Source organism: Pelecanus crispus, chromosome Z, assembly GCF_030463565.1.
Source record: "Pelecanus crispus isolate bPelCri1 chromosome Z, bPelCri1.pri, whole genome shotgun sequence".
NCBI classification, from domain to species: Eukaryota; Metazoa; Chordata; class Aves; order Pelecaniformes; family Pelecanidae; genus Pelecanus; species Pelecanus crispus.
The window spans coordinates 31,916,685-31,938,628 of NC_134676.1; the positions used below are offsets into that span (position 1 = coordinate 31,916,685).

Consider the following 21,944-nt stretch of genomic DNA (forward strand, 5'->3'; position numbering starts at 1 on the left):
TACTGCAGTTGCTCAACACATTTGAAAAATAAGTCCACTTTTTTGGGAGTCTCTATATAAATGTATGCCGCTGGCTTCAGGTTTTAACACTTGGGATAGATGATGGCTCTTGCTTCTCACCCAGGTGGATTTCAGTGCTCTTCCCTGTCTCAGCAAGGCATGTATTTGTCTCTTTCCCCAAGCTGTCACCCAGAACAGCCAGATCCACGTGAAAAGGAAATGTGACAAAGTTTCAATTGCAGTTTTTAGTGATCTACTCCAAGCATTAGTTACCCAGTGATCACAGACAGAAATCATGCAAACTTCACTAGCGTATGTTTTGGAATGGGTGACGTCAAGTGTAATTAAATAAGGTAAATTAAACTTTCATTCTGCACTCTCCATGTCATTCAGCAAGACAACAGCAGTCTTTTTTTTTTTTTTTCCTTACATTTACTAATTGGTCTCCAACTTTGAAAGTCATAATCAACAAGTTTATAAACGGATATTGAAAACCCTACCATAATCCCACAGGGAATTGGGTCCAAATATTGTAGACACCTTAATCACGTGTATGGGTGGGGAGGGGGAAGGAGACCACCGTCAGGGAGTTGCATGGAGAAGTAAATGCTTCTTCATAATTTGGGTATTTAAACTTACCAAGATAAAACCCCAGCAGGAAATCCTGCAAGCCGTTTCTGTACTCTCTAGCCCCGATTTTCCCACCAGGAGCACAGGGCAGAACATTTCCCCTTAGTATTTAACCAGAGATTATCCCCAGCACAACCACTGGTGGCTTTCCAGCAGCCACCAGCACCCAGGACCAACTCTTCCGCCGGGAGGTGCGGGCCTCCTACACCACCTTGCCGAGCACGGAGGTTGCCTGGCAGGCGGGGTGGCCACACAGGCCCTGCTGTGGGGCAACCTCCCTCCGCGGCTGGCTCGCCTGCCTCTGCCACAAAACGCAGCGGCCCAGCCCAGCCCCGGGCATGAAGTGCACACAGGAGCAGGGAAGCAAGCTGGGGCAGCAGGGCTTGGGCATGGCACGCCGCCAGCCACGGCCGCAGGCTGTCAGCCTGTGGCAAGGCCCCCCAGCCACCTTTGCTTCTTCCTGCCCTCGCCCTGCCCTGCGGCCCGGGGCTGGCGGGGTCAGGGAGGGGAAGCACTCCGGGCAGCGGCCCCGCGGGGAAGGCGGGGGGGGCCCTGCCCTCTCCCCTCCCTGGCCCGCGCCCCAGGAGGACGCTGTGCCCCACGCAGGGCCCCGGCGGGCGCGTGGGACGGGTCAGCAGGGAGAGGTGACCGGCAGCCGGACCTGACCCCGCGGGCCGGCTGGGCGGGCAGGGAGGCAGCGGGGTTGGGGGGACAGGCGGGCGGAGGGCGGGCGCGCCGCGGGGGGGGCGGTGCGCCGGGCTCTCCCGTTGCCAGGTGAGGTGCAACGTCTCCGCCTCCCCTCTGCAAGCGCGCAGCGGCGCGGAGCGCAGGCGGGCAGGCCGTAGGGCTCGGCTCGGCGCCGCTCGGCTCGGCTCCGCACGGCGCGGAGCGCCCCAGGCCCGTCGCCCCCCCTGCCGCCAACCCCCGCTATGGCGAAGGCGGGCAGGAAGGGATGCAGCTGCCCGGGCTTCCTGAGGAAGAACTGGCTCCTGCTGAGCACGGTGGCCGCCGTGCTGATGGGTGAGTGAGGGAGGGAAGGCGGGCGGCAGGGAGGGCGTACGGCGCCGCCGCCCCCCGCCCGCGTTGCCCGTCGCGTTCCGGCCCTGCCCGTCGCAAGGCCGGCTGCCGCTGGTGCCGTGGAGGGCTAGCGGGTCTAACGGCGGGCGAGCGGGGCCGGCTGCCCTCCCCCGGCGGCGCGCAGGCCGGCGCAGGTGCTCCGGGGCCGGGGCGTCGCGTAGCCGTGGCCGCGGGGAACAGGTCCGCAGTGGCACGGTGCCGTGGCGGCCGGTCTGACCCGGGGTTTCCGTGGGCAAACGCAGCGCCCGCCGCCTCCGAGCGATCAGGTCGGCAGTGGGGTGCTGAGAGGCGGGGTGCCCGGGGCCCTCTGGGCCGGGCCTCCCCCTGCCTGCGTCCCTCCAGCCTGTGTGACAAAGGTCTGGTAGGGTAAAACGGCGCTAGGGAAGACCTGCGGGTGCGGTGGATGGCGGCGAGCCCTTCGTGCATGGGTGCCTCAGGTCCCCCCAGCTGACCCACGGCAGGTTTTGCCCCGGGCCGTGTCTGCACCCCTTGGGGAGACCGCAGCCCGCTCTGTCGGGACTGACCACGGGGGAACGAGCCGGACCTAGTCTGCAGGTTGGAGCCCCGCTGAGATGGAGGCAGCTGGGCAGGAGAGCGTTGGTAGTGGCTTTGGGGTGCTTCTGATGGCCTAAGCAAGCAATGCAACTGGAAAAGTTTGGCTATACCACCCAGCTTTAAGTGGGCTTTTCAGGGATGTCATTGCAAAGATAGGAGGATTCCTCCTCTGCTTGCCGACAAGTTTCTGAAGGAGAAATGAGTTGAACGCCATCTTATTAAGACTAGGTGGGCAAAAGGGCCAAGAGAAGCTGTCAAATAACTTGGCCAAAGAGACTTTTCTGTAGGATGTAATTTTAGTCTTAGGCACACACCCTTTTCATTTTCTCCTGGTGATTATTTTGATGCTAAGCAAGCAGAGCTTTCTTTGCATTACTGCTCCTGTAGAGAAGTGCTGTTCTAAGTACTTCTTTAACAACACTTGCTGTTTGATGGGTCTCTTTCAGATGACTTTTCCGCTGATTTGAATTTTGGCTGGAACATACCTCTTTCTGTGCGTGTTTGTTCAGGAGAGAATTTTTCTCTTGGAATTCCACCCAGCTATTTGTAAGCCATGATCAGAGGTGTACTTATGTATACTTGTGTGTTTTCTTCCACGCATTCGGTATTTGAAAGACCTCAGTTCTTTTTCACCTCTTCAGTAAAGTGGAAAGATTTTTGTGAGTCCTGTGAAGTGAGTGCTAAGGGCTTGCTTTGCAAATCTGGCTGTAACAACTGGAGGAGCGTGTGTATGTGTCTGTGTGTGTGTGTGTGTGTGTGTACAATTGCTTTTTCATGTACTCCTGTCAGGTACACTTCTACGAGTTGATGTGCTTAGTTCCCAGTTACAGAAGTGGTTAAGAAATACTCCCCTCTCGTTATGTTCAATGAATGTACGTAGAACTGAAGTATGTGATGTGATCCTACAAGCTGATCATTCTGAAATGAGATTTCCCTGAGAGCCACAGAGCCTGGCAATGTGGGAACTGTAGGGACAATTTGACCCCAATCCCCCTAATATCAGATGGGAATTCAGTGAGAGAGTGACAGGCACACAAATACCTCCTGTGTCTTTGGACTTCTCTACCTGCTACACTGTAGTTAACAGTCCAGAACTCAGGGGACCTCTATATTATCGCAAAGAGTCTTCATAAAAATTCCTTGAGCTTTGGACCAAATCACATTTTGTAAGTAGCTGTGTATCTGCTGCATTTTCAGTATTTCTTGGAGGTGAAATAAGTTACACAAGAACGGTGAAACTCTTGTAAGGGTGGCTCAGTTGAATTCTATGTTATCTTTTTATTACAGCTTGAGGAGTGTTTGTAATATACCTGGAGTCCACAAACCCTTCATAATTAAATTTACATATTTATTCTTTTCTAATATACACTGTGAAATTACTCTCAGGTTTATTAATCTACTTAGTTTGGAGGAACAATTTAGCATTCATGAACAGAAGAGTATCACTTATCATTTTGAAAGCAGAAAATATGTTTAGACTTTTCAGAAAAGTATGCATGAGTGAGGAGTGGAAATACCAAATGCAGCAAGCTGTGGAAATGCACTGTGAAAGCTGTCCAGCTGTGCTGCAAAGTGTCTGGTATTCCAGCACTGTCATATGGTATCATGATTTTTCCTCACCATTATCAGAGTTGTGTTCAGCATCCTAGTGACATGTGCTTATCTTTGCTGGTGCACTGACTAAGCTGAAAAGTTTTCCTGAGTAATTTTTTGTGCCCATCTGACAAGAGGATACAGAAACACACAGAAAACCCTCAGAATTCCAAACACTTCTTCCTTCAAGAAGTGTGTTATATTTGAAGCATTCAATCATTTGCCTGTCATTTACATTTTCAAAAACATTGGAATTTCTTTTATAGCAGTTGAGGGGGGCGGGTTATTTAAAATCTGTGCACAAAATGTATTAAGAATGTCACATCTTTTTGGTGAAAACACCTGTGTGTATTATTCAAATAAAACAAAACTCGAGACTCAAGAGGTTATTTTTCTTACCTCAGAGATTCTTTTTCAGATCACCAGACTGATGTGGGGAGACCAATGAACTCAGATTTGGAGTCTGAGATTGACTGAATTTCAGATTCAGGGCTAATTCTGAGGCTTGTGTTTTGTATAATTTGTGATAGATTTGCCCGAATAGCAGCCCTGAGAAGCGAGTTCATTCTTCATTAGTTCTTAGTGCATACTTAGGGCATGCAGTGGGTCATCCGTGCTGATCAGTGACCCAGGGGTGAGGTTTGGGCCCGTCTGCACCTCCCCTGTCTCACTGTCCTTCTCTAGGGGGCAGGGGGGCAGGAGAGTAGCAGCCTCACATAGGTAACTGCAAAAGGAAGGGTATCTTGCATCTTTTTGCTCCGCTGGCCTTACTGAGCCCAAAGCAGCTGAGCTAACAAAAGCAGTTTAAAAGTCAACTTGCTTCAAGTGCTTCTTCAGTCTTTAATAAAGAAAGTTATATTGCTTCCAGTTCGTACAATCAAGTCAAAATAAACCAGAAATATCCCTGAAATTTACATACCCTGAAACAGGTTTCCAAAGGACAATTGCAAAGGGAGAGTTTAAGTCACACCTCATAGGATTCTCATAAAGCATCTATTTTTTATCATTACTTTGCCGCCAAGAGGTCACTGCTGCAGCGCAACCAAACCAGTCATGAAGGTAAAAGGCTGATGATGTGTAAATACTTATTCATTAGTCTGCGGGTCATAACCTAATAGCTTGTAGTCCTGGGCAATTCTTAAGCAGAACAGCTTTTTTCTTACAGTGGAAATAAAAGCATAGGTGATTTGAGTACATATGGCCTCAGGTATTGAGTTGCAGTAGCATACTATGCTAAGGCAGAGATCTTTTCACATGCTCAGAGCGTATATGCAAATAGGTTGCCATTTTTTTGAATGCTTATATTTTTCAAATCTATTAGACCAATATCTTTTTGTAATCGTTCTGCGGTTGGGGAACACAATTCTGAGGGATTCAGTTTGCATAAACTTGCAGGTTACAAGTGCTTTTATTTGTCGCTTAATGGGATGTCTGTCTGTCACTTCCGAAACAAATTGGGAACTTCAGATACCTGTGAGCCCGCCTGTGACTCTGAAGTGTTTTTTTTTTTTTCAACAACACGTGTGTGGGACACTGAAATTGTTCAAATATTCGTGAGGAAGATGTCAGAAGTGCAATATTTACATTAACGTCGCCACCAGTCGCAGGAGGCTCTGAATGGCGGGTACCCTTTCGTCGGCTAGAAGGCGTGTAAACGCTGTTCCTGCGTGAGGCGGTGATGAACGTTTTTGCACTCTGCCATCACAAAGTGATTTTGCTTCCGCCTCCGTCCTCCCCGTCACGTCGGTGGCGGCCGCTCGTGGCGGGCGCTGCGCCCCTCAGGCCGGCCGGCAAATGGCGCTTCCGCCTCGCGGCCCGGCGGCGGGCGGCCGGCGGGAGCTGTCCGAGGTGGTGCGGGGGGGCCGGGGCCGGGGACCGGGGACCGGGACCGGGGACCGGGGATCGGGGATCGGGGCGGGGGCCGGGGGCCGGGCGGGCGCAGCGCCGAGCTGCGGGGGTCGGAGCCGGGGAGCGGCGGTGGGAGGCAGCCGCGAGGTGACGGGGGGGGGCGGGACACGACGACATCTCCAGCATGCCCGGGTACCTGGGTTTTGCACCTCTGAAGCAGAGAGAAGTTCCTTCAGTCTCTGCAGGACCAGACACCTTGCTTGTGCAGTTCGCTTGTTGAGAGAGTGAGGCTGGCATGGGACCGCCTTTTCTCCCTGCGTTTGAGAGCGAGATTAAAATGTACAGAGTTGCTATCTGTAACACCAGCATTACAGAAACTTTGAGTGGTGCAGCTATAGCTATTTGTCAGGATTTGGTGAGTGCAGCAGCCACTGGAGCTTCTGGTTTGTGCTTTATGATACCACCCCAGCAGTCCATATGCCAAAAATGATTATTTTTATATTATAGTATTAAGTAGTAATATCTCCCTGTAGGAATACTTCTTGTTCACAGGTCTATCTTAAAAAAAAAAAAAAAATTGTCAGGTGCATTCACATCTGCTAACTGTAGCTAGAAAGGCTAGGCTCCCTCTGTAATCAGATACAAGGAGATTTAACAGCTGCTTTTAAAAACACTAGTTCCTTTAAAATTCACCCATGTCAGGGCAGTGTCAGTACATGCTAGCATTACTGGATGTCCACCAGTGCATTCTTACAAGAATGAATGTCTCACAAGGTGAAGACAACAGCAGGAAAATTAGTAACCTATCACTCTGTTGATGGCCTCTCACCCTGCGGAAGGCCACCCTGAATCTGGGGAGCTCACCATACTCTTGAGGGTGGGACATTTCTTTTGCAAATGTAACCTGCAGCCTCTAAACCCCATAAACCTGTAAAGTCTTTCAGTTTCTCCCTGTAAGTTGTTTCTGTCTCTGACAAGTGTAATTTAAGAATAAAAAGCCCATTCTGGATGTGGAGTAGGGCTTCACCGTTTCCCATTTCCACCTCCTTGTACCTTTACCAAAAAGTGGCCTATTAGCCTAGTTTAGGCTGTCTTCTGTACCATTTGCCTTTGCTTGCACAATATAGTGTGAAGGTTACAAACAATGAAGCAGACTAATTACCTCTTGAAATACACTAGCAAAAACAGAGCTTTTTTCTTCACAGCAGGAAAAAAATTAAAGCGAATATACTAAAGCAAAGGAGTTATTACCCTGTCAGTTTCTGACAAGTATAGTTGTGAAGCAAACTTCTGATTCCTCTCTTGAATTCTGAAGCATAATATTATATTAGTTTGGAATTTGTAACAAGTGAAGACCAGGCATCCTGAATCAACTGTGGTAGCATGAAAATTTTACAGAAGACTCTGGTTTCTTCCTGGTGTGAATTAGAGCAGCATAGATGATACTTGTGACTTTTTGTGCCTCTTTAGACAGTTGTGATGCTTATCTGTCTGTTCTTCTCTGTCACACTGCATACAACTCGATACAGGATGGGATCTATTCAGCAATCTGTGAAACCCAGCAATTCTGAAAGAATGTCTGAATTTAATTTTAAAGACAGAAAGTAAAATGCAGAATGGCCAACAATTTAATCTGAGAGTTTCACATGCCGCTGAAGATCAAGAATGCTCTGAGCCAGAAGCTCAAGCCAGCAAAAGAAACCAGAGATAACTGTAGTTAAACACAGTGCCTGTTTTGCTCTTGAGATGTTTTGAAGCAAAGAAAACCTAACTTTTGTTTGTTCTTCTGGCATGCAAAGTGTTTTCCTATTGTCCATGTATCTTGTGTCTTGTTTTAACATAAAGCCTGGGTTTCACTTTATGTGAATGAAATGAAACTATCACCAGAGCTGAACTTTTAAATAAAGGGAGCTTTGGAAGGAGTGAGCCCAAGGTCAATTTACACTCTACAAAGCTCTAAAGCTGCCAATATCAATGAAATATTTCTTTCCATTTGAAACAATAACACCAATACTGATACCAGCAAAATATTCACCATTTCCAATTTTCCAATATTATCTAAGGGAAAATACTATAACATAATCCCAAAGGTGTTTTTTCTTTTCTGTTTACATCTTAACAAAGCATAAAGACACTTTCTTCTTTTATACTCCAGCAAACAGATAATGTTCACGTTGAGACTACTCACAAATAACACTTGCACTGTTTGCAAATGTACTTTTTTTTTTTTTTTTTTTTTTCCCCAAAAGTCTCATAGGATTTGTGGAAGCCAGTCTTATGGCCCCACAACAGTGTCTCATGGTGTGAGACCATGTCTGTATCATATATTATGCTGAGGATCAGGACTATATTTGACTTAGTGTTCCAGATTTATTTTTCTACATATTGCACATTCCGTGAGAACCCGATAGCATGCCAGAAGATTAAATGTGACATGTGACAAAAATTTCTCTTTGCTTCTTGGTCCTTTCATGCTTTTGGAACCACAAACAACCTGGCCTTGCTTAATCTGAACTAATTTTCTAGGTCATATCTCTGATTTCTCAATGCTTTGATGTATTCATTAGTTTCAGAATAATGATGTTTCTGCATGTCACTATCTGTCTCTCTTTAGTTTCCACTAAATTGCCTTTCCAGCTGCTTATCTCAATTTATTACAGTCAGAATCATTCCACTGTCCTTCCAGCAAGGGGATAGCTGGAACAGTATGTCCTGTTTACTGTCCTTTCTTCTCATCACAGTTTAAAACAGAAGCTGTAACAAGGGTCAGAATCTGGCAGACTCCCAGTTAATAGCCTTGCGCCTTTCTTACACCATTGCTAACCATTTAGTTTCTTGTGTGTTTCAGGGGTCTTAAATGAAGATATATTTTTCCTGATGTGCTCTATTGAGCTGATATCTCTTGGGGTATACAGGATGTACAAAGGTGTTCATACAGCTTTGGGATAGCAAACAAATGTTGTGGAAAGAGAACAGAAGATCAGTGGGCTTTTACAAGAAAGGGTGAGAAGCTCTAATTTTTTGGGTGGCATTGGAATGGTGCCATTGGTGTTGTAATGTGTTAGGCCATTTAAGCAGAATGTTAGACACTAGGTACACCAGAACTGGGGACATGAGAGTATCTGAAATGAGTGACAAAAGGGGTCCAAATGAAAGCACTGTTTTATAAAATTGAGTGGATTTGGAGACGTGGAGGAAGCAACAAGAACTGTACATGTCTGGATGACTGCAGAAGAGAGAGGTCATAGTTAAAGAAGGCACCTAAGTTACAGATAGGTGGGGTGAAGGAGAATGGTAGTGGTTTTTAGAAGTGGCAGCTGAAAGGGGTTGTGGGGAAGGTCTGCAAAAGAAGAAGGGCAAGTTACCGTTGTCATATTACATTTCAATTTTACTGTAAAACACAGGAATATGAGATAGAAATGAGGTACCCCCTGGGTTATCACATCTAGTCTACTGCTGCTTCAGGTTACACCATTTTATATAAACTTCTGTAACATATCATGCTCCACCTGAAAGCTAGAGAGGCTTCTTGGTGCTGCACATCCTCCTAGGAAGCTGTATTGATCAGTCTGACTGTTGAAAGCCTTACAATTTCCAGTCTGAATGTGTTCAGGTTCAATAGGCATCCATTTGTTAAAACATTGCTGTTTCTCTGCTATTCAACCATTTTCTGTATTTCAAGCTCACTCTTCCCTGTTGGACAAACTAAGCTCTTTAATCTCCTTTCAGAAGGTAGGCTCCTCATTCTTTTCATCGATCTACCGTCCTTCTTTGCATGTGTTCTGGTTTGAGTTCACTTTTCCTGAAGCCTTGATGAGTTTCACTCAGAATTCCCCAACAGAAAGGTGCTTTCACCAGGACACAGCCACATTAATGAAGAAATGTAGGTTGTATAGCTGCTGGGAAAAAACTGTTGTTTTCCCCAGATTACTTAATTTATGACATAATCTTTATAGCATGGTGTTTATTACGTTAAGGTTGTAAGTACTGTACTTAACCTCACATATCTAATGAGTCACCGAGTTTGTTGCAAAGGTGTGGAAGAGGCAAATTGTATCTGTGATACGCCTAATTTGTCTTAACAGAGTTAAGGACTAGCCAAGGAATGAATTCTTTATAACAGCTCTCTGTACTTTTTCTGTATGTTAATGGACTGTTCCTATAGGTTGGTTCTGTACAGCAGTTCTTGCTAGTGTACTGAGATACATATACAGATGACGCACAATTGTGAAGTTTTTTTCTTTCCTTCAACTGTATTCTTTTATCTGGGCTTTCTCAGATAGAAGTTAGATCTGCATACTGAAAGTGATTGGAAGATACGTACGCGTGAAATTCATCTACGGCATATTTAGATAAATGAGAGGAAACTAACAGTCCAACAGCAGAGACTGTTAAATTATCAAACTGCTTAGCCATCTGCACATTGCTGTTCTGGGGTGACACTGGTTCAGCGTTCAGCAGAACTGTGGTCACCCGTAGTCATAGTCACAGGAGAATGGCCATTATTTCCCTTTTACTGGCTGAATGAAATAACCGCCCTTGGTTTGACAAAGGGTGGGGTGGGTTCTGTGCAAGGCTGCATTGCCAACAACTCTGTGTTATCAGTGACTGCTGCAGGGTGCTCTGTATTATCAGTCCTGCTGCGGGCTCCCGCAGCACAGAAAGTAGCAGGAGTTATGTGGCTTTGCCAGTTGCAGCGGCCTTCACACCTGTTGTGAGCAAGGGGAGTACCCCACACTGGAGAAGCTGGTTTTTACCCCTCTGGCCAGTGCTCCACCTTGCCTTCATTCCTGAAGGTCCATCACAGGGAGTCACTATCCACCTGAACTTTCCTCACACTGCAGTCAGATGACAGGGTGTCATTTGTGTGAAGGAATTTACAACCATTGCACCATCAGCAGATTAATCAGCGGGACGGCACAGCGGGTCTTACCATGGTGGAGGAATGAGCACACCTTCCTCCAATACATTCCTACTAAGTATTTTTCAGTAGACCAAGATCTGACTTGGGAACTTTATTCTGCTGGAAGATTTCTGAGAGGACTCTTCTTCACATACCTTTGTAAGCAAGCTGGTAGTCTGGGCAACACCAGCATACAGAGAGTTAAGATCAGTTGCCATGCAGTTATACCCCAGAGACTCTAAATCCTACCTCAGTAGTTGCCTGCAGTTTTCTAAGAATGTTTTTTTCAGCATGTTTATTAGAAGAAATATTAATTGTCAAGTAGAATGTAAAACAGTAAAATGCATAACATTAGAAAATATTAAAAGTAATCCAAAGAGAGCTGAATTAATAAGCTGAAATAATAAGTTTATAAGTATCATTATAAGTAAGAATTTCTTCTACACACTGTATTTTAGTGTTCTGTACTTGGCACTGTGTATTTGTAGTTAAGAGTCACCCACTAATACTACAGAAACTCAAGAGAGAAGAGAAAAATATGGATTTTGTAAAATATTACAAAAGGACTCAGACTGTGTCACAGGCTACAGAAATCTTGCTGGCCTGTGCTGCAATTTGACATGTTTATATTGAATGTTTTGTATTATCAGTAAACTTTGTTTGCCAGTCTTTTAAGTCTCAAGCATCAGCTGCTGTAAAGATAATCCAATTACGATGCACCAGTATGATAGAAGTAATTATATTTTAGTCTGCCACATAAACAGCATATCATATGAAATTATGAAGAGCTTAATCACTTTGTTAATAGCACAGTCCATGTTGCTGCAGTACAAGTTTTAATATCAGGTTTGAACCATGAGCGTGCCCACATTTGCTCTTCTTTCAATGCCATATCAAAGCAAAATTCCTATCATTGCCCCAGTGTCTATCAGTATCAGCCAGAATCACTACTCTGCTCCAGTGAAAGGGAGTTTCTGCATGCTGGAATTCTATGAAAACAGGAAAAATAAATACCACAACTTTTTTCAGAGAGGGACATGGTGTAATACAGAACAGATCATTTAACAAAACATATGATTTTTTCTCCAGAAAATATATGCTGGATTTCTTTTCTCATTGCCTTCATCGTTCATTCCTAAGGTTCATTCACATAATAAAGTCAGTGGGAGTTGAAGGCGATGTGCTGGTTTTGCGGTGTCATGAACACTGGTGGAGTGAGAACTCTGGGCCAATTAACACCGTGCATCCCAGATCACTATGTCATCCATGAATACAAATAACATGTTAGGGAGTCCTACCTGTTAGATACCAATTTTATCTTGTTTATATTCTCCCTCAGTGAGAAATAGAACCAGGCATGTCTATGTGCAGACTTCAGTTATTTGTTTCTAAATCATGAGTTGTTTTACCAGTGAGTGAAGGTAAAGAAGGTAAAGGTGCATAGTATCATGCTATCTTGTTATCAAAGATATAGTCAGGTTCTGAAGAGCATCTAACCCACAATGGTAATGATGTAAAGCAAGTAACTACAGTCACTTCATACTCCATGTCCTGAGCAGATTCAGCTACTCAGGAGTTCTGAGTTTTCAAATTCAAGATCTGAATTGTGTTGACCCCACATAATTATACAAAAAAGGCTTCAGGATTTAACCATCACTCCCTGAAAAATTGTCAGTAGTCTCCACATTTGGTTTCTCAGGTGGCTGCTGGGAGGACAGCACATATTTACAAGTTTACAATAGCTGTAGGACAATCTGTGACACTCCCCATGTATGCTAGTATAGATGACCCCACAGATTACAGAATTTGTTTTTACAGCATGTGTGTTTCTTTTTCCTTACTCATTTCCAAATCTGTGTCATGAACTGCAGCACAGTACTTGAAGAAAAATGTAGTAGTCCTATAGTTGGTCCCATGCAAATTATTTGCATTTTTCCTTAGACAACATTTCAGAAACTACAGCAATATGCAAAAAGACATACTCCAGATGTAGGGCAGATTGTGATAAATGAGTGTTCACCAGGGACCCAAATGTCACAGAGTTAGCTTTGCAGATATGCAGAACCTGCAACATAATGGTCTCCCAAGACACATTTTACCTAATTTCTGTGGTTCACTCACTGCACACACGTACACAGGCCAGGCTGGTTCTGCCACCCACACAGCCATCATCTCCTAGGCCCTGGGAATCCTCCAGCTTGAGAGATGTGATGGATCAAGTGCTACGTGCAGTGCAGCCAGTTGTAGGTGCTATCCCCTTGCAGTACTTCCTGCTCCCCTTTCCCAGGGTAACACAACAAAAAAAAGGGTCATCCCATACAGAGGAAGCATATATTCCCTCTAGCTTTTTATGCTAGGACTCCTGGGACTACCTGAAAGAAGGGTGCCAACAGATTTCTCTTGGTATGCTCATTTTCAGCGATTTTCTTCTGCTCTGTTTTTCTTCTCTTGTTCTTCCCACTCTCACCCCTCACTTCTCTTAGTCTGCATTTATGGTCTTTCTTTGAAGGATTTTCTGTCTTTTAATAAGCTTGTAAAAAGAGTATGTATTACCTAGGAGAGCAGTGCCAAGGAGTCAAGGCATGTGTTATTTCATACGGGTTCAGACAAGAAAAGTGTCCTGTGGCCTCTTCATGTGTTGTGTTGCAATCCCAGGGACCCAGACTGCACCTTTCGCTTTCTGTGTCAGTGGCTGCTGGGAGACAAAATGCAGACACCGTGCTATACAGCATGTACCATACTATACACAATTGCGAGGAGATATTTGCCTTAGCAAATTAAACTAAAGACATGAGATTGTATTGGTTTTTCCACCTTCATTCTTCCCTTCTGCCCAGTATTGCAGAAATCTGGACTTTAAGCGGTACATACCATTGAGCTGTAAGTAGAGCGTTGCTCTTGTGGTAAAAATCATAACCTAACAGCCATGTGGGCAAGAAGGAGAAGCAAGGAGACGGGGTGGAAAAGAAGGAAAACCAATTTGGTATGGACAGGAAAAAAGATGGAGTAGTTGAAACTGAGGAAAGAGGAGGAGGGCAAGCAGGAAAAGTGATGTTTTGCTCTTTAAAAAAAACATTACTCCATAAATGAAAAAGACATAAATTAAAAGAAAGGAAAAATCCTAATACATAGTAGAGGCTTTGCTTACGACAGGGTGTTTTGTGGATTTTAGAAGTAATTGCACATGTAAGAATTAGTTTCAGAAATGGTAGAATATCAGTAGCATTCATGTAGAGAAATTAACATTTTATAAGACTTTCATGTATACTTGCTTAGGGCTGCTGTAATCAATGTGACGTTAAAAGCACTGGTGGCCATGTGAAATATGTTTATGCTCGGCCACACTTCTTTCTGTGCAGTATAATGCCCAGGAAGAAAATTCCAGTTGAACTTGAGTATTGAGACAAGGATCAAAAAGTTCTATATACATCAATTTCCAGTACATAAACAAATTTATTCTGCTAACTTTCTAACCTTCTCTACTGTTACGAAATTGTATGTGAAACAAGTCATAATGCTTTCTAGACACTGATGAACACATTTCCTATACCAGTGATTTTCATTTGAAGATCATGTTGAAATGGAAAATAAAGGTATTGCCTGTCAAACTGAAGAAATTTATCTTTTGGCCTCTTTATTTTCTTCTGCTAGAAGCCTTATCTGTGATTTGTGTCAGAAACTAGAACTATCTGGTAATTCATTTAATCCAAAGATAAGAGGAAGTACAAAGGTGCCTTGTGCCGTGGCTCAATCACTGTTTATATTTATCGTCTGGCAATCACTGTTTATATTTATCGTCTGGTATTTTGTAGGTCAGTCATGTAGTGTGAAGTATGCTGAGTGTATTTTTGTTGATCAATTTCCTGGAAATTATTAGATTAATTTAGTGATTGTAGTCACACCCTTTTCTAATTATGTAGAGCAGCAATTACTGAAAGTATTGCCGCTGGGTAGACATATTTTCACCAATACAAATTATCTAAAATATTTATGTCATATCACTTTCTTGCTTTAATGTTTGGTAGTGTTTATATATTATATTGATTTTTTTTTTTTTTAATGCCAGTTATGGGTCTTCTAGAGCTAGTGAAAGCAGGTAAAAAGTCACTGGTGGACTGGACTGATAATCGGCAGACATAATCAAGATTTGCTGAAGACATACCTAAGGGCATTCTCCAAGTTCAGAATTATATGTGTTATTACTGTGCCTATCATCAATATATAGAAAGGAAATGAAGCATCTCTTCTCTAACTTGCTTTAGAAGTTCCACCATGGTTGTAAAAATGCTCGCTTTTTTTGTTTTACTGATCTTCTCCCTATTTTTCCTGCTTTTCCCCCATGTCTCTACTATAAATTACTGCTAATTTGTGTCACATTTTTTATGTGCCTTTTAGGTATTGGAGTTGGCATGCTGGTACGGGAATATGGCAAACTGTCTAACTTGGATAAATTCTACTTTTCCTTTCCTGGGGAAGTGCTGATGAGAATGCTCAAACTCATCATTCTGCCGTTAATCATATCAAGTATGATCACAGGTATGACTGGAAATGTACTGTTAGCTGATGAGATTATCATTATTGTTTAGCTTTGTTTGTAAAAGAAGTAACCTTTAAAAACAATTTGGTGGAACTCTGTAATGAAAAGTATAGATTGCATACATTTAGATTAAGCTTCACTATATGTAATGGGAATGGATTTGGAAGGATTAGCACCATTATCTGGTAATTAAGTTATAAAGAGCTGTGGGATAATAACTTATGTGTTTATAGATTCTTGTATGTCTTTCTCCCTGTTTTCAGGAGTGGGTTAAACAGTTGCAAATTGCAAGCCCAAAGCTGCAACTGCATATTCTCAGGTACCAAGTTAACTATTGCAAGTAGTGTAATGCTGCCATTTCACAGAAAGGGAGAGCTGATCGCATAGCTTACTGTCATAAAGAGAGGCGATTCCTCACCTACACTTCCCTGGTCTCAGCAAACTCCCATGAGGTACCTTGCATGAGCCCTGGCATCTGCTGAATCCTTCTGTGAGTCCATTCAATTCACTGACCTGACAGAAAACTATAAATCAGTAAAAAAAATCTGTTTGGTATGCTTGGTTCAAATGAGCTTTGAGAGAGTGGGGAGAGAGACGGTATGACCAGGAAGGGGTTATGGAAAGAAAAGCAAAGCTTCCCTCTTTTGGAGAAGCCAGCAAGCCACAGCATGCTCGAATTTGCTAACAGCTCATCCAGCAGGAAAGATTTAGGAAGATTTGTCAGAGTGAGCCGAAAGCAAAGAGACAGAACTGGATGTCACATAGCCTTTCTAGGGGAAAAAAAAAAAGAGGTAAAGAATGCCAAACAAACTTGTCTTTATTCTTTATGCCTGTTCTGAGTGAACAAGGTTGTGACTATTTTCTTTTAGCTTCCTACAATGAATCAGAACATATTTGTCACTATGCTGTCCCTTCTCATCTCCACAAAGCCTCTGTTTTGGGAGAGTATTCACGTACAGATGTTTGGATGGTCGTGGAAATACATCAGACATTTCACTGCAGAGAAGGAGAGCATGTTGTGATCAGAAAATGAAGGGAAATTCTGATTGTGCTATGAAAGTGCTTTCAAGAATAGGATATTGAATACAAACTCCCAAGCTCCTCAAAGTTCATGGCCAAAAATACCACTAATTTCAGTAGCACACCCCAAAGTGGGCCTATGACAAGATGAGCCAAAAGGAAGCTGCCAAGGCCTTTGAAGCATGTCTGTAACAGGTGACAGGAACCCAGTGTTAGAATTGAAACGGAGAATGTCAAGAGCTGCAAGATGGAGACATCCAGAAAGGAAAGCTGCAAGAGGCAGACTGAGGAATGGCGGCAGAAAATAGTCAAGGACTGTGTCCAAAGGAATAAAGGGAGATGAAACACTTGTTAGTAGGTAAAGGAGAGAAGAACAGAAAGAGGAATAAAGAGGGCTTAGTGTTTTAACTAATAGACAGAACAGCAGCATTTTTATATAGAGGAGGACATGACGCAGAAAGCAAAGAAAAGCTGAACTCTACTTCTATCATATTGAACTTGAGTCTGTGACAGGAGGTCCAGGAAAAGCTGCCAAGATAAGACTAATACATTTCTTTTCTCAAACAAGCTTTTATTTGTGTGTGAAGTTGGGCCTGTGTCTTCAGAAATAAATGATATAATTAGGATAACCATGAAATGAATTATTTATTAAATGTATCCCTGTCCAGCACTTGCACAGGGAAACAAGAATCATGCTGTTAAAAATATTGTATTGCTCTTTAATGTTTAACATTCTAGTCTGAGTAAACTGCATTTGTAACTACTAATATGAGCTTGGATTTTAAAGACTGCAGATTGCAGGATTTAAATTCATATACAGAGATGAGAACAAGATGCTCTGATTCTCACCTTGGCATATCCAATTTACATAGAAAAGAAGGGCTTATTTTTTCTACACTTCTATGTTAGGTTTTTAGGCAAGAAAAAAGAAATAAGATTGCTAAAGAACAGAAGCCACTTCAATAGAATGTGTAGAGCTTTGCTGCCCTTGAAGATAAAAGAACTAGCTGCCTGTGTGCAAGTAATGCTGAAATGTGTAGCAAGCAAATGGACCAGGCATGTCCGTGCATGATGGTTTTCAATGTTTACTTGCATCCTTCTTCAGGATGTTGATGAGATACTTTGCCTCTTGTGAAAGAAATATGGTAACATTCCAGGCATCAGAAATGCACATACGAATTGAATAAGTAGGCCTGTGTATAATCGTAAAGCACACTAGTCATTTTTCCTCTTTCACACAGTCATACGAAATGGTTGAGGTTGGAAGGGACCTCTTGAGACCATCTAGGCCAAGCCCCCTGCTCAAGCAGGGTCAGCCAGAGCAGGTTGCCCTGAGCCGTGTCTGGTCAGGTTTTGAATATCTTCAAGCACAGACACTCCACAACCTCTCAGCAGAACATGTTTGACCAGCCTCAGAGTACAACAGTGTTTTCTTGTTCAGATGAAATGTCATGGTTTTAAAATTTTTGCCTGTTGTCTCTTGCCTTATGTCTGGGCACCACTGAGAACAGCCTGGCTCTGTCTTCTTCATTCTCACCCATCAGGTATTTATACACATGAATTAGATCCCCTTGAGCCTTCTTTTCTCTAGGTTGAACAGTCCCAGTGATCTCAGCCTCTTGTTATGTGAGAGGTGCTCCAATCCTTTCATCATGTTTGTGGCCCTTTGCTGGACTCACTCCAGTAAGTCTATCTCTTTCTTGTACTGGGGAACACGGAACTGGACACAGTACTCCAGGTGTGGCCTCACCGGTGTTGCGTTTAGGGGAAAAATCACCTACCTCCACATGCTGGCAGCACTCTTCATAATGCTGCCCAGGAAGCTGTTGGCCACCTTTGTCTTGAGATGTTTCTGTCTTATGGTCAGCTTGTTGTCCACCAGGACCCTCCTCAGGTCCTTCTCTGCAGACCTGTTCTCCAGCCAGTCAGCCTCTAGCATGTACTGGTGCCTTGCATTATTCCTTCCCCCTGTATAGAGCTTTGCATTTATCCTTGTTGATCTTCATGAGATTTCTCTCAGAGGAATTCTCCAGCCCATCCAGGTACCTCTGAATAGCAGTATAACCATCTCATGTATCAGCCATGCCTCCCAGTTTTGTATCATCTGTGAACTTGCTGAGGGAGCACTCTGCCCCATTATCTGGGTCATTGATGATGATGTTAAACAGTATCAGCCCTAGTATTGACCTCTGGGGTACACGAGTAGTGACTTGCCTCTAGCTGGACTTGTGCTGGGCCTGGCCATTCAGCCAGTTTTCAGTTCACCTCACAGTGCAGTTACCTCACCTGTAATTTGTCAGTTTTTCTGTGGGGATGTTATAGGAGACAGTGTCAAAAGCCTTACTAAAGTCAAGGTAGACAACATGACCTCTTGGCAATTCTGAATTTTAGCACCAAAGCAAAATTCACACTTTCAAAAAAATACTGTAAAGAATAGAACAAGGAGGGGAATGAAAAAATTAAGGATGATCCAGGATGTGTCTTCACCTATGTCTGTAAATAAGTCAGACACCTCACTGTTAGCAGCAAGGGCACACCTCTCTGCATTTGGCTGTGAACCTTCCCTGGAATGAGACACAAAAGTATTTTCCTCAAAAGTAACCTCATCATTATTGACTAAACGCAAGACATACAAGGACAGCACCACAACCTGCATACTGGCTGTTCTTGGTGGCACCAGATGTGTTCTGGGTATGCACACCACCTCAGGATTTGCATATTATGCAGACCCCCATAGGGCTTATATCCGATGATCACAGCTGTCAGACCTGTGCACATGTTCACATGCTCAGTGGCAGACATTTAGGGGCCCAATACCTATGAAGTTACTGCAGAAAAACTTGTGACAACACATCAGCTGGGCCTGAATGACTCTCTTTCTAGTTCATAAGCTAAGGGGCTGCTACTTAGCTCATCATGAGAGAACATGAAACATTAAGTCATGTTATTGTGCCTTTGCTACTGCTAAGAGTGTAATGGCTCATTTGGTGCATAATTGTAACCAGACTATGGTGCTGCGTCCAAAGGCATCTAGGATGTTTTGATGCCTATAGGAGGCTATTTTGTGAAAGTATGTCATGTCAAGGTACTGGGTTTTGGCGACTGGTAACATTTTTGCACAAGAATCACCAAGACATTATTGAAGATACGATCTGTAGTTTTCTTTTTTAGGATTAGAATGCCTTAAAAGGTAATATCACATCCTGAAAAACATGAACTTATACATATGCTTTTGTGACAGTGAGCTATGTACAAATGCATGTCCCATGACCAGATCCCTGTCCATTTGGATATAACAATGTAAATCAAGCCCACAGCAAAGACAGTGATGGTAGAAATCACTCCTTGAGATTCCAGGAGTTTTTGGAAAACTTAAACTATTAGTAATTTTAAGTTGTTGGGGGAAATCCTGTCTTAGTGGAAAAACTCTCACTGACTTCTTCAATTAGAGTAGGAACACACTTAGTCTAAAGGCAAAATTCTTCCTCTTTGGTTAAATGGAGGGCTTTGCAGAACGTGTTTTTCTTTTGCAAACCCAGTTCCTCAGGGTGTAAAAGAGGGAAGGCATTGTTTACATACATATTTTACGTAGCATATGAGTTCAGTTTGTGGAATTATTCCACTGACCTGCCTAGAGGCTGAACTGTAACCTAGTAAAACCACTGTCATAGGCACTAAGCATTTATTTGTTTGGAAAAATTTGAAAAGGATGATTAATAGGTCCTTGCTTTGGGGACAGAAGAGTCTGAGTAGTTACATGCTCTTTTAAATTATTCTTAGTCTACCTCAGAGCTGAATTTTAATTGTTCTCTTCTTCTCATAATTATTTTAATGGATGGCAGATGTAAGTTTAATTTACTCTGGCCCATAAGCCCACCACTGATAATTCAGTTCAAAATACCTAGCTCTTTTGGATCTCTATGAGATTTATATCCCTCAAATTAGCTAATAGTACACTAATGCATCATTCACGTGAAGGAATTATTTGTATTTTCTGTTTCCTGCTGTAGTGGCATGGGAAAATTGAAAATGAAAATAAAAAACCTAGAGTGTTACTCAAGACAATTGCTATGGCATCCAGAACTACACCTGTACTGAGTGTAATACTCCGCACCCCAAATCCACTTCTTTGAAGTAATGTTCTAAAAGAAGAAATGATTAGGCAAATATCAAAATTATATTATTTTTAGTTGCCCTGTAGGGAGAAAGAATTGAGAGGAATCTCTTAGGTGCTTCCTGGGGGTTTTGAGTCCTAAATCTAATCATGCTGGGAATACTTAAAAGCCTATAAGATGTCTTTGAAAATCTTGGAAATTCACAACTCTGATTTCATTCAGAGAATGAAAATTCTCTAGAATTGTGCAGTACATTTCATCAAATGTCTGCATACTGAGAAGACTAGTCCCCTTTAATCACTTTTAGCCTTCTTTGTCATGGACTGAGATTCACAGGCTATGCAATGGCAGTAAATGTTTGCAAATCTGTTTTCTGTCTGGATCACAACAGGACTTAGGCTAGAACAACTGTCCAGTTTCCTGGACAGTTGTTCCCCTGTACTTGGGTACAAGCTGGGGAAGCTTACATGCCCAGCCTGGAGCTAAGTCATCAACAGAAAGTATCTGGCCTTCTTTCCTGCACCTAAGTCCCATGTTAGTAGCTAGTGTCAGGAGATCTGGATCTTATGCAACACCCCCAGCCCTCCAGATACTACTGAAGTGCCATGGCTCTGCTCCCCATCGTGCTTCAATCAGTCCTTCTAAGCTGGGGTTATTTCAGACTGCCTGTCTCATTGATTTTCAAGCCATGGACCGTGATGCCGGAGGTCTTTCTTTAGGGCTAGAATGTTTTCTGTCAAAAACTTCCCCTAAAAGCTGGCATCACATGTCGATAAATGACCTTTCTTTGATGATGTTTCCAGGGTTATGCATAAATGCCAGAAATCTTACCTGTGTAGCGGTCATGTCTGTTTTGTTTTCTGCATCATGCTTTGGGTTAAAAGATGTGATACATAACACAGCAGGTTCATGTTCAGCTCTCAATACTGATGACATGATTTTGCCAGCTGTTCAACATCTGTTTTAAGTTCTGCAATAACCTCTCCCTCATTTGTTATCTTTTCTCCCTGATGAAACATTAATAAAGCTTATCCTTATATTTCTGACCTTCTGCACAATTCCAGTCTTCACAGGCAGCTCCAAAGAGGCTAGAACAGATGCATAGGAGTTTCTTGGCTTGTGAATTTGTGCAGGGTCAGCTATGGGGAGCACCAAAATTTCTTAAAGCAATTGATGAGGTATTTGTACGTTACACACAGCATACCTCAGGAACAGTGAAAAAAAAGACAGTATCAGTTGCCTTTCCGAGGGCAGCTGTATGTGAGCTATAAATACAATACCTGCCTTGCTGGGTGTCTGATGATGCTCCAACCGCTAGGTTTCCATGACTATAAAAATAAACTTTTCCTTTACTCCAGGGCCTGCTTTGATTACTGCTGCAGTAGGCTGAAGCATCCTGCTAGTTCCACCTTTCCTATTACCAACTGCACACTTCTATTTGCACTTCTTGCTCATAGTACAAAGATAATGATTCCACAACAAATCTGCTTATTCTAGCTGAGAATTGACCTATTACAACTGCACGAGAAAGAAAAATGTCGCAGTGAAGTACCTGGGCTATATGACTTTTCCCATTTGCAGAGACCATTGCTTTCCCTGTGGAATGAGGATGTTGAATCGTGGCTGCTGGATGGGTATCTTGAATAGGTTACTTGTTCTTTTCCAT

At 43.2% G+C, this 21,944-nt stretch overlaps 1 protein-coding gene across 1 annotated transcript in view; it reads left to right on the forward strand.

Moving 5' to 3' along the window:
• The first annotated feature begins 1,559 nt into the window (after positions 1-1,559).
• SLC1A1 (solute carrier family 1 member 1) overlaps positions 1,560-21,944 on the forward strand; it is a 53,156-nt gene continuing 32,771 nt past the window's right edge. The window contains exons 1-2 of the mRNA XM_075727235.1: positions 1,560-1,650; positions 15,002-15,142. Coding sequence (XP_075583350.1) covers positions 1,560-1,650; positions 15,002-15,142 — 232 coding nt within the window. The remainder of the gene's footprint in view (positions 1,651-15,001; positions 15,143-21,944) is intronic.